Source organism: Heterodontus francisci, chromosome 3 (genome assembly GCF_036365525.1).
Source record: "Heterodontus francisci isolate sHetFra1 chromosome 3, sHetFra1.hap1, whole genome shotgun sequence".
Classification (NCBI taxonomy): domain Eukaryota; kingdom Metazoa; phylum Chordata; class Chondrichthyes; order Heterodontiformes; family Heterodontidae; genus Heterodontus; species Heterodontus francisci.
Genome location: NC_090373.1, coordinates 80,961,961 through 80,974,604, shown reverse-complemented (window position 1 = coordinate 80,974,604; position 12,644 = coordinate 80,961,961). Strand labels below are relative to the sequence as shown.

Below are 12,644 nucleotides of genomic sequence, written 5' to 3'. Positions count from 1 at the left end.
AAGCAGGAACGCGTGATTTGCCGAAGATGTCATTACTTTAGCCTGCCACCATTGTGACCTCCACTCCATAAACTCGCTCAATCACTGAATGTCACTTTGTCTTCCTCAGTAGAAATGTCACCATATCATTTCAACACCCTATTTATTTCATTTTGAAGTGACTTTTGAGCTGTATTTTTACAATTTGGAGCTTGTATCCAACAGAAATGGACCTGGGATCACTGGACTTTGATGAAATAGACTTGGTATATCAACTGGCGCAAATGGTGAATGGGCTGTGGCTCAGGCCAAATCAGTGTGTCATTCAAGGGGCTTTGCAGCAGGAAATACGGTCTCCTTGTCAATATCCAGTGCTGATAAACCACTGGTACAAGGTTCATGGGGTGATTTAAGACTTAGGTGAACAACATTGCAGCAAATATTCGTCTATCTACACAAATTAAAAATCCACTTGGAGATACTTTGGGATGGTGTCTAAATTTGGGAGTTATTTGACTTGTTTGCATCATCAGGCAATAATTAACTTGCTTAGCTTTCCCTCTGCTCAAGGGCTGTGAACAAATTAGTCTTTTTTCCAGAAGAAAATGCCTCTGCATTTTCTGCTGAACCCCAGAGTCCTTCTGAAGATTCAAGCAGACCAGGCAAGACTGACTGATAGCCCATATTGGCTTCAGAACATTGAGTAGGGGTCACAAAGATGAAGATGTGAAAATATCTTAGTTGACATTATTCCTTTATGTTTTTCTACAATTTTGGAATATTTCTACTTTGATTACTCCATTTAGTAGAGGATGCTTGCATTTTTTAAATGAAGAGATTCTGCAGGGGAGGTAAAATTTGTTTGTCACCGATGTAATGTATTATAAAATATAACTTTATTTTCCTTGGTTTCGATTTGCGTAATATTTATACCAAAGATAAGTTTGTTACCCGTTTAACGTTTGTTAAATGTGTCTCCTTGTTAACTTAATCTTCTTACCACCTTGTTTCCTTTAAAAGAAGGAAATTTCTGAAAAGTTAGTTTTTGTAAATGTTCTGTATTTGATTACTAATTTGCCATCCTACTAAAATCCTAATTAGTCTTACAAGACTTAACAAGGGATGGTCGTGTATTGTGCTGCAGTCAATATCTGACTTGTATCTCATGCACCAGCAGCCAATAAAGGCCTGATGGCTGCTTGTTGTGCACTCTGCACTTTTTTTGAGGGCGGGTCTCCTGCAAGGACAGTACCAGGTATTTTTTAGGCGATACTTTTATGGTGCCCTCCCCTTCAGCACCTGTTTGCGTTGCGTGGTAGGCCACTCAAATGCTTTAGGTGTATTTTGGGTGGCTGTTTAATTAGCATGGAATTTGGGGCCTTAACGAGCCTACTGTATTTCTTGTGTACAGGATCTCAGTCCTTGTGCATTTCATCCTTATTGTGATATGCAAAGTGCCTCGGGCATGTTGAAGGCCTCGTGCATGATTTTCTGAGAAGGAAGTGCTAGCCTTCCTGTCCGTTTGGAAAGGAATAAATAGATGTATGACTGCGTTAGTTCTGTTTCTCTTAAATGCATTAGGATTTTTTCTTCTGTGCCAACCAACCTCCATTAGCTCCCGTTCCAGAAAAGCATTGATTTTTAAAATTCTCATTCTAGTTTTCAAATCCCTCCATGCGCTCTCCCCATCCTATCTGTACCCTCCTACAACTTTTGTCATCTCTGAACTACTCCAATTCTGACCTCTTGTGAATCCTCGATTTTTATTGAGAATTCAGGTTTTGGTCAACTGTCCTAATATCACCTTAAGTCGCTTGATGCCAAATTTTGTTTGATAACGCTCTTGTGAAGAGCCTCGGAATGTTTTACTTATATGAAAGTGGTGTATATATGCAAGTTATTGCTAATTTTAAAATTATTGCACTCTCTTGTTAGAGCCATCTTCCTTTTTGTAAATGTGCTCATCCATTAGGTAGCTCTGTTTGACGAACAAGCAGGGATCTATAGTGCATTATTGTTGCAGAAAAGGAAAGGTGGGCAGTACAAGTTGCATCTTCCTATCTCTTGCTTTTTGCCACTTCTGGTTTCCTTCCATTCCTTTTTTTTTTAAATCTCTGCCACTTTAATGTTTTAATATTCAATATTTTCTCAAGTTCATCTTCATCTGCCACTTGTGTATGCGTATCGAGTCGCCTACAATCAAGAGTGTGCCCTTTTCTGCCCAATATTTAGGTTTTTTTTGCTCTAGCTGTAGTCCCAAAGGACCATAGACATCTCTCCCCATTAGAGAGAGACAGTTGATGTACAGCTTGAGGGTCACCACTCGAGCGTGGGGCAAGGCGAGGAGGCAGGCCTCCATGAACTACCACAGCCGGTACGGGGATTGAACCCGCGCTGTTAGCATCTTTCTGCATTTCACACTAGGCGTCTAGCCAACTGCACTAACTGACCCCCCCACGTTAACAAGACTCTGATCACAACAAAAGCTTACAATCCAGTAACCACTGTAAAAAGTATCACATAATGCCATGCCGTTCTCTCTCAAAAAGCAGACTGAATTTGCTCTCTTGCCAGACTTAGACACGGTCTCTGAACCAGCAAGTGCTTTTATTTACATAACCCATGAATAAGCAGTATAACACAGATGTACATTTCTGTAACCTCCTCGATGCATAAAATGAGAAATATTAATTTATGCTCTCATCTTAAATTTTAAAAAGAAGTTTACTTGCTTTACCCTCAATTTTGACAATATTGAAAATGCTGGTCCCTTTAATTAAACAGGACTCATTTCAGTTTTAATAGAGAGAGGTGATGCTCATTATAGTTTTGTATTTAAGGGCTGGGTTTTTGCCCAGTTGGATTGTTGCCTCTGGACAGAGTGTTAGTCCAGAAGGAAAAATTGGGAACTGATGTTTGGACTGAACTATGAATTGCCAAATAAACAGTTGTGGATCAGAGACTGTCATTTGCTTCCTCATTTTGGTGACTGGACATCTGTTTTACATGGTAGCAGAGGATTAACTTCGATCTATTCAGGTGGGAATATAAAGAACATAGTTTCTTTCTCTAACCAAAGCAAGGCTCCTGGTGGCTTTCGGGGTGAAATGGCTGAATCACACTGCAGGCTCTTGAACTATGATTACCCACCGGTCTTTTTGGAATTGGAACCATGTGAACAATGGAACAATTAGGTGGAAATGTGGACTCTGGTCACTTCCCTAACCAAAAGGAAGCAAGGTATGGCCTTGGCTTTGTCTTTACCAGGAAAAAGCAAGATTAGAAATAAAGTATTTTCGGAACTGAACGTTACTGACTTGGATACTGAAGAGGGATTGCCAATTCTAATACAATTTATGGACAAGATTTACAAAAAAGATGATTTTTGATAAATTTAAGAAGATGGACAGTCAGTCCACAGAAGAATATGTCATGGAATTTGATAGTTTATAAAACAGACTAAAAAAATTCAGTCTAGAAATTCCTGAATCTGTGCTTGCGTTCACATTGTTAGATTGGGCACAGATCTCTGATGTAGATAGACTTTTGGTTTTGACAGGGGTTTAATTCCATGGTAAAGATTCTCTTTTTGAGCAAATGACTGCAGCCCTAAAGAAATTTTTGGGAAAACAGTCATTTCCAGCTACCTTCATGTCACAAATTGGAAATTCTGCAATGATACAAAGAATAGAGGAATCCATGATTACTGGCTCTCAAAATCGACGGGAGACTAGTCGCAGGCACTTATACGGAGAGAGAGTTGTTGAAAGACCTTTTGAAGTGGGTCGCACTTATGATAGGTCTATGGATCAAAACAGAAGGCAAGATTGGGATGATAACCGAAGGCGAATGAATCCCAGAGATGCACAGGGAGTGGTTTTCGGTGTGAGTCTAAGTATCTCAATGCAAGGAATTGTCCTAGAACCAGGAATCGAGTATTTGAAGTGACTCATGAGACGGATGGTTCTGCTGATGAATATGATGATGAACGACATGACAATATCATATTGGTGACCGAAAACTTGAGTCGGGCCATGAGCATTTTGTTTGCCGATTCATTCAATTGTGCGATATTAGATAGTGGCTGTACCTCAACTGTGTGTGGAGTCGATTGGCTGAACTGTTACTTGGAATCCCTTGACAAGGCAGATAGAAGTAAAGTTAGAGAATATGAAAGTGCTACTTGCTTTAAGGTTGGAGATGATAATATATTAACGTCTTTAAAGAGAGTGGTCCTCCCGTGTGAAATAGCAGGAATGTGTCATTTCATCACCAATGATGTGGTCCAGAGTGACATACCGCCGTTGATGAGTAAATCTTTGATGAAAAAAGCGATGAGATTGGACGTGGAGAATGACAAAGCATTTGTCTTTGGTAAAGCGGTAAATTTACAATTCACTGGATCAGGACGTGATTGTATAACGTTGAGGAAACAGTGTTTCTCGCCGAGAAGTTCAAGAAGTATTATCTGCAGTATTTTGCTTTTATTCAAGAAGTATTATTGATGTCTGGAGACAAGGGTCTGGCTAACAAGAGGAGAATTATCTGGAAGTTGCACAGACAATTTGTCCATCCTTCATCGCAGAAGTTAAAACTACTACTAAAGGATGCCGGTGTTGTGGATAAAGAATGACTCTCTTGTTGAACAAATCACATCTCAATGTGACATATGTATTACATATCGGAAGACACCGCCGTGCCCAGTTGGGAGTGTCCCATTAGCTCGGGAATTTAATGAAGTGGTGGCTATGGACCTGAAAGTGTGGGACAGAGATCATGGTATTTATCTGTTGCATTTTGTCGATATGGCAACTAGTTCAGCATATCTACAGTAATAAACAACAAGGATAAACTGACCATAGTAAATGAAGTTATAGAAGAGTAGGTTGGTACAGGAACGCCGGCAAAATTTCTGACAGATAACGGAGGGGAATTTGCAAATGATGAGTTTAGGGACGTGTGAGATCTTAAATATAGTAGTTATGAACACTGCTGCAGAAAGTCCATTCAGCAATGGATTGTGTGAGAAATCATGGGATAATTGATGACATGTTACTCAAAATACTGGCAGAGCAACTGAACTGTAAGCTACAAACGGCTCTGGCACGGAAAGTACATGCAAAAAATTCTTTACAAATGGTGGTGGTGGGGGGGGATGTGGGGTGGTGGTGTATAGCCCATACCAATTGGTATACGGCTGTAATCCAAAATTGCCTTCCATACTATGACAATCCTCCGGCCCTGGAGGGAACGACTATTAGCTCTACTTTCTCCGCTCGCCTAAATGTGCTACGTGCTGGCAGGAGAGCGTTTATCCAAGCTGAAGCATCAGAAAAAATTCGGAGAGCATTAAGACATCGCATAAGATGATCTGGGGAAGACTTTAGTTCTGGTGATCTTGTTTATTATAAGCGAGAAGGGCACAGGGAATGGAAAGGTCTGGGAAAAGTTATTGGACGTGACAGGAAAATTTTAGTAATACAACATGGGAATCAAACCATAAAAGCACATTGTTTGCGGGTACTAGGGATGCATTATGAATTTTCGAACACAGAGAACATGGGAGAAGGTGATGATCATGAGGCACCATCTACATCACATACTCATGCATTCTATGATTTTGAGCCAGAGGGACGGGATCTGAGATATCAAGAAATAGATACTGATGCCCGTACCGTTCGGGAAGAACAAAAAGAAAGCCATCTCTTCCAGGGATCAGTTGCCCAAAGTAGGTTCCCGTGTGGTGTACCGGCCAGCAGGGTCCGATAACTGGAGGGAGGCTGCGATAGTTGGACGAGCAGGGAAGTCTATGAGAAAATACAAAAATTGGTTAAATGTCCAAGAAGAGGGACAAGAAGTAAAGGCCATGGATTGGCAAACAGGAGTTCAAGAATGGAGAACGAGAAAACGTAGCTCGAGTTCAAATAAAGATTCAGGAGGTGCGTCTGGGAGGAGAAAAAGGTTGTGTACACTTGAAAGGACCTCTAGTAGACATTTTGACAGGGGTAGTCCAGAGAGAGTTCAATGTGAGAGAGGCTGCAGCTTGACGAGGTGACGGTGTAGCCTAGATAGTGGAGAACCTTCCCTAGATAAGGTCAGAAGCAGAAGTCCCCGTGATCGGGAAGCACTCGTAGCTGGTAATAGGTTAGAAGATAGGGTGATAAGAGAGGCTAAACTAAGAGTTAGATAGTTGGAGAGATTTGGCGTATATTCAGAGGTTGTGGATAGGGGCCAACCTGCTCTATCATGTAGATGGATTTGTACAGAAAAAGTCCTACCACATGGGATCTATAAGGCCAAGGCTCGGTTGGTGGCCAGAGGTTTTGAGGAGTGCTTGGGGGATAAATATATGATGCGTGTGGGCAATTTTTTGTGGGGTGGCACTAATGAGTTTGAAAAGAATGTTATTCATTGAATTATGGCAGAATTTAAAGTTGGCAGTCAAGCTTCTGGGGCTTTTAAATATGTGGGTTTGGAGATAAAACGATGTAGTTTTACATCAGCGTTCTTACTTGGAAAATGTCACTCCCATCACAATTGGTCACACCAGATCGGGACAGAAAGACGCAGCTACACCTAGGGATGAAATCGAACAGTTGAGGAGTCTTGTCGGACAGCTTAATTGGTTAGCTCACAGATGAGACCAGATGCAAGTTTTGATGCTGTGCTGAAACATCCTAAGGTTGAAGACATCCTGAGGGCGAACAAAATATTAAGAAAATTAAAAATAGAGAAGTGTATGCTGAAGTTCCCTGCTTTGGATGATCCCAAAAATATGAAATTAATCGTTTTTAGTGATGCCTCGTATGCAAACCTTGGTGATGGATTTTCCCGTGCAGGAGGGTTTGTGATGTTCCTTGTGAGAGAGAATGGGAAAAGTTGCCATTGGCGTGGGAGGCCAAAAAAATAAGAGTGATGAAGAGCACACTAGCCGCTGAAATTCTTGCACTCGTCGACACTTGATATGGCGTTATATTTGTCCAGGATCTTGGAAGAAATATATAAAAGAGAGACTGAAAAGATAATACAAATTGAATTTTACATAGATAATTGATCTTTATGGGATAATATACATTCGACAAAATGCGTAAATGAAAAAAGGCTGAGGATAGACATAACCACTTTGAAGAAAATGTTGGAAAGGAAGGAAATCTCTAAGCTGAGATGGGTGGATTCTGGTCATGAACTATCAGACTTTCACTCACTAAGAGGAATGCCTCTACTGAAAAGTTGTTGATGGTTCTAGAAGGAGGATATCTCGCTATGTAAAGTTTGGGAATCTCTCACTGTACATATGTTTTTTTTCTTAAAGGGAATCTGACAATATTGAAAATCCTGGTCCCTTTAATTAAACAGGACTCATTTCAGTGTTAATAGAGATGCTCATTATAGTTTTGTATTTAAAGGCTGGGGTTTGCCCAGTTGGTGAGTTGCCTCTGGACAGAGAGTTCGTCCAGAAGGAAAAAGTGGGAACTGATGTTTGGACTGAACTATGAATTGCCAATAAAACAGTTGTGGATCAGAGACTCTCATTTGCTTCCTCATTTTGGTGACTGGACATCTGCCTGTTTAACACATTTGACCTAGCTCCCTTTAGTAAAGTGACCCAAAACCTTTTCTTGATGATGGCGATGCTGTGTTCATCCGTTGCACATTGTACCTACTTTTTCAGCAGGGAAGTCAGAATTTGCATCCGGAGCTAGAATATTTTCAGATGATGGCATGGTTATTGAACAGCATGAACTTCTAGACTGAGGTATTTCTGTATCAATAGTTGAGATTCTGCCCAGATCTTGGAAAATTTTCGCTGATTAAACTTATACCAAGATAGTGCATGTTTGCAGCATGGTGTATGTTTAGGCCTATTCTCCTTACAACATTGGAGGTTTATTGTATATTTGCAGTGCTTGTTTGAGCTGGGTATGAAGTTCAGTTCAATTTGAGTGAGTACAGTCACAGTCTTTCACAAACTATTAGCACCCTTCCTCCTAAATTGGTACTGCTTTGGTGTGGCTCCTAACTTGCATATGGGATGTCTGAATGGAGGAATAGCGAGCAGAGTTTGAAACTTTGTAGGGTTTTAGTCATTGGTTAAAATGGTAGGTGACCTTACACCAGGTCAATCTCTGTTGGTCCCCTCCTGGGCTGTTATTTGTTTTATGAATACTGAGTTTGTAGGAAAATTAATTTTTCAGTTACTATAAGTCAGAAACAACTTTTGGACTTATATATTATGAGTGAGCAGAGCACCATTGTGAGGAATGATCCTAATAAGATGGGTATGCTCATATGAAGTGCAATGATTGAAATTACAGGAACTCAAACTGAAGAGTTATAAAAATAGAATTTTCCTTTAAAAAGTGGGCAATTTGCTTCAAAATGGCTGCTGAATGTCAAACTTTTTATTCAAACTGCCTCGCAAGGAAAAAAGGATACATAATCCAAGAGGTGTCAACACACTGTTAAGGAAGTACTACATCCCTGAACCCATCAAGAGACATGATTGTATTGAATGGGTTCTTCAACAAAGAAGGTGTGCAGTAGTCAAATGCTGGGCCATTGTCAGTCACCACAGGGAGGAAGATCTATGTCTCCCAACAGAGGCAAGGTGTGACACCATTTGGACCTTAAAAGTAGCTCTCCAGAGAGAGAAAGAAAGTTAGAGAATAGGACAAACATCACCTAAGCCTGTCCAGCTGAGAGCTGGGAGAAATCCAACAAGTAGGTGCCCTGCTGTGAGTTCTACACTTCAGCTTGTGCAGCAGAGAACTGAAAGTGATCCCGTATCCAGACTGAAATTTCAACCAACAGAGAAATCTACAAACAACCCAGGCCTGCAACCTTAAGGAAGAAATTGACCTCTGAGAAGATGCAACAGGATACCGTGAACCCTGGGAACCTACCTCGCTTCAAACCCCTTTTTTCCTCTCTATCTATCTCCTCTTGTGCAAGTGAATGCATGTGCGAATTCTATTGTGACCATCTCGGGAGTGAATATTTGCTGAGTAAATAGTTAATCTTCTATTTTAAGCCTACAAGAAAACCTGTCACTGTTTGTCCATTTGACAAATAAACACGAAGGGGTTAAAATCCCAATAACAAAAACACTTGCTGCAGTCAGTTGGGAGTTGAACAGTGGGGACCACCCACGCCCCTCACCCTGTGGCCATAACAATATTGTCTAGTTATTGCACAACTTCCAACATGTCTTCATTTTCTTCAAATTTCTGAATTAACTTTATCAATATTACTTATCAAGACTCCTCTGTGATGTTGAACTGTGGCATCTTTGTGGAAATGAAGTGTGGGGCACTCACCTTAATCGAGTAACTTATCTTTCTTTGTCTAATTCTAAGTTGGCTGACACTTCGGTCTTAGCCTTTTTCCCTAATTAGGTATCAGCTTGGCTCAGTGGTAGCACTCCTGCCTCTGAGTCAGATGTTTGTGGGTTCACGTCCCACTGCCAACACGCAATCAGATCTTCAATACACTGTTAAGGAAGTACTACATTGTCAAAGGTTCCGGCTTTTGAATGAGCCGTTAAACTGAGCTCCCATCTGCATGTTTAGGTGAATATAAAAGATCCTGTGGCGCTACAGAAAAATTATTCTCCCAGTGTACTGGCTCACATGCATTCCTCAACCAACTCTGCCAAAAATAAATTAACTGGTCATTCATCTCATTTCCTTTATTTGTGGCTTTCGTGTGCACAAATTTGTTGCTGTTCTTGCTACATGTGACTACACTTGAAAAGTATTTCAATGGCTGTGAAAGGTACCAGACAAGAGGCTTCTCCACAAGACTGAAGCTGGATATTAGTAGTAATATATTGAGCTGGATTGCGAACTGGCTGAAAGGACACAGGTAGTTATAGACGGATTTAAATCATTTTGGAGACTGGTAACCAGTGGTGTCCCGCAGCGATTGGTTTTTAGACCATATTTTTATTAGTGAACTAGCTAGGGTGTTGGGGGAACAATATGCACATTTGCTTGATGGCTTCAGGTGGATCTTGATGTGTTGGGAGATTGGGCTCATACTGGCAAATTCTGTTTAATTTGGAAAAGTGTCGCATTATGCACGTGGGGCCAGTGGATGATCAACGTACAGTTACTCTTTGGGGAAAAACATTAAAGGTAAAGGAAGAAAAAGATCTGGGGGTTCTAGTGCATACCTCTCTATCGATACCTGAGCAATGCCATAAAGTGATAATGAATAGGGTGTTGGGGTGCATTCATAGAACAATTGAGTATAACACAAGGCATACTATTTTGTCCTTGTGCAAAACCTTGGTCAGACCTCACTTGGAATACTGTGTCCAATTTTGGTCTCCTCACATGGTGGGTGATATTGAGGCTTTGGAAAGGGTGCAGAGAAGGGACAGTAGACTAATTCCCAGTATGATTCATCTTGGTTATCAAGATAGGCTGAAACAGTTGGGACCCTACACTTTAGAGAAATGCAGACTTGTGTCATCTGATAGAAGTATATAAGATGATGGAGGAAATTCCATTTGACAGTTTGCTCCAATTAAGTAGGCTGAGGACCAGGGATCACAATTTTAAATTGTATAAGACCAGATCTAGTTAGATTCCAGGAAGTGGTTCTTTTCTTAGAGATTAGTGAACTGCTGGAACAGGCTGCTGGCCTGTGCAGTGGATGCCGATTTGCAGAATTCCTTTAAGCGAGAGCTGGACCTTTTTCTACTTGGGACTGAGAGCACTTCTTCCAAAGGTAGGTACTGCAAGGAATTCAGGGCCAGCGTGATCTCTTGGACTAGTTTTGATTGCCGAGATGGGTTGGAGAGGAACTTCAAGATTTTTTTCCCCCAAAGTAGCCTGGATTTTTATCTGCTTTTACTCCTCTCCCAGGAGATCACTTGGTTTTGGGTGGGGTGGAGAGTGTAAATATTGTGATACACAAGGTATCTTAATTGTGTGGGATAGGCAGGGTCTTTACCTGTCTGTGATTGTATGTATGTACTTTGGTATGTCTGGAGGATTTGAAAGAAGCTATATAATTATGCAAATTGGACATATTCTCACTGGAAAAAAATCTGATAGTTAATAGGGTTGCTGTTTTTAGGATTATAAAAAGTCTAGAGAATGTGGACCATTTTGTCCAGAAGAGTAGAACCAGAGGACCAGCTTGTGCTAGAAGGAGGGTAAGTTCAAAATTAAATTGCAGAAACATTATTTCAATGAGCAAGGATCAATCTATTGAACAGGCTCCCAGGGAGAAAGTGGAAGCAGTCAATATTGATTTGTTCAGATGCAAATTAATTAGGTCTCTTTCAGAAAATAACATTTTGGTATAATGAATAATTTGAGGTATGACATGGCATGTATAGTGTGCTTGGAATGATCAGGTGACTTTGGATCTATGATTCCCGAAGTGTTCCACCACTGGGGTTTTCCTCATGTCATGTCTGGGTCTGTTAAGGACTAGTTGTGTCAGAGATTGCAACTTCAGTATTGTATCATGTGACTACCAGGTCAGTAGGAGACAAAACTGGATCGTGACCTTTCTTCAACTAGCAATTCTGATGTTCTTAAGAAAAACAAAGAAATACTGTGTTATATTCATGGATATTTCTTGTACTATAACATTTGTTGATTGGGGCCAATAAATCTAATGAAAAAAATTGAATTGGTAAGCATAAAAGGTATTATGCCAAGAAGTTTCTTTTTTGGTTTACATTTATGTTCTGATGCTTGAATTCATGCTGCATGTTGACTCTTATTTATTTTCGTCTTGTCTATCTTCAGGTCCTGGTTTTATTTCAGTGTGAAGGGAGGAATTCCTAGTAAAGTTATCAAAATCAATATTATGAATATGAATAAGCAAAGTAAACTGTACTCCCAGGGAATGGCACCATTAGTTAGGACCCTGCCTGGAAAACCACGCTGGGAACGTGTGCGAGAGAGAACAACGTATGAGGTATGGAAACTGGAATTAGAGATTTTTTACAGATTTGTTTACGTAAGCAGAGTTGCACTATATCAATTTTAAACTGCTGAATTCTTTGTAACTTTCCTGTTAGGCTGCAGCAGGTTTACGAGAGAATTTTTCACACGGTAACCACAGTTAAATGACACTTGCCCATGCAAAAGAAACATTTGCATCATATGTACAGTTAGATAACTAATTTGCATTTGATTTGTTGAGGACTTAAATTGTGCTCTTCACTGCAGACAGTAGGAAAAGTTGAGAGTAACAGTCGTGTGTAATTGAAAAGTGTTAACTTTACTTCAAATTGCCAATAAAAACTACTTTTTCAGATTTTAGTGGGCTAAAAAAGGGCTAAAACTGATGCTAAAAATCGAAACCCCCCCATCCCCCCCAAAAAACTTCAGTATATTCTATGAAAATGAATTAAAGAAAACAGTTTTTATTTTGAATATCGTTAAAACACAAGAAAACAAGCAAGAGACTGGGAGAAGTAGTAAAGGGGTGCATGGTGGAGGGGTTCAATCAAACTAAATGGTGACCCACAAATAATTACCACTACCATTTTTATGGGGCCCATCACCTGACTCTGGCTTAACCACCTAGATGGTTTCTTTTACAGTAAAATTGATGAGCCTACATTTGATGTAGCTTCAGCCGTTTAACCTGCCAATATTGTAGTGGGATAAAAAATTATTGAAGTTAACATACAGGAG

The 12,644-nt window shown here is 40.3% G+C and overlaps 1 protein-coding gene across 4 annotated transcripts in view; it reads left to right on the top strand.

The window, feature by feature from the left end:
- The window catches only part of agbl5 (AGBL carboxypeptidase 5), a 165,749-nt gene that overhangs the window by 23,822 nt on the left and 129,283 nt on the right, over window positions 1–12,644 (top strand). For all 4 annotated transcript variants that reach the window (XM_068023763.1, XM_068023757.1, XM_068023751.1 and 1 more), the window contains one exon: window positions 11,748–11,919. In XM_068023763.1, coding sequence (XP_067879864.1) covers window positions 11,748–11,919 — 172 coding nt within the window. The remainder of the gene's footprint in view (window positions 1–11,747; window positions 11,920–12,644) is intronic.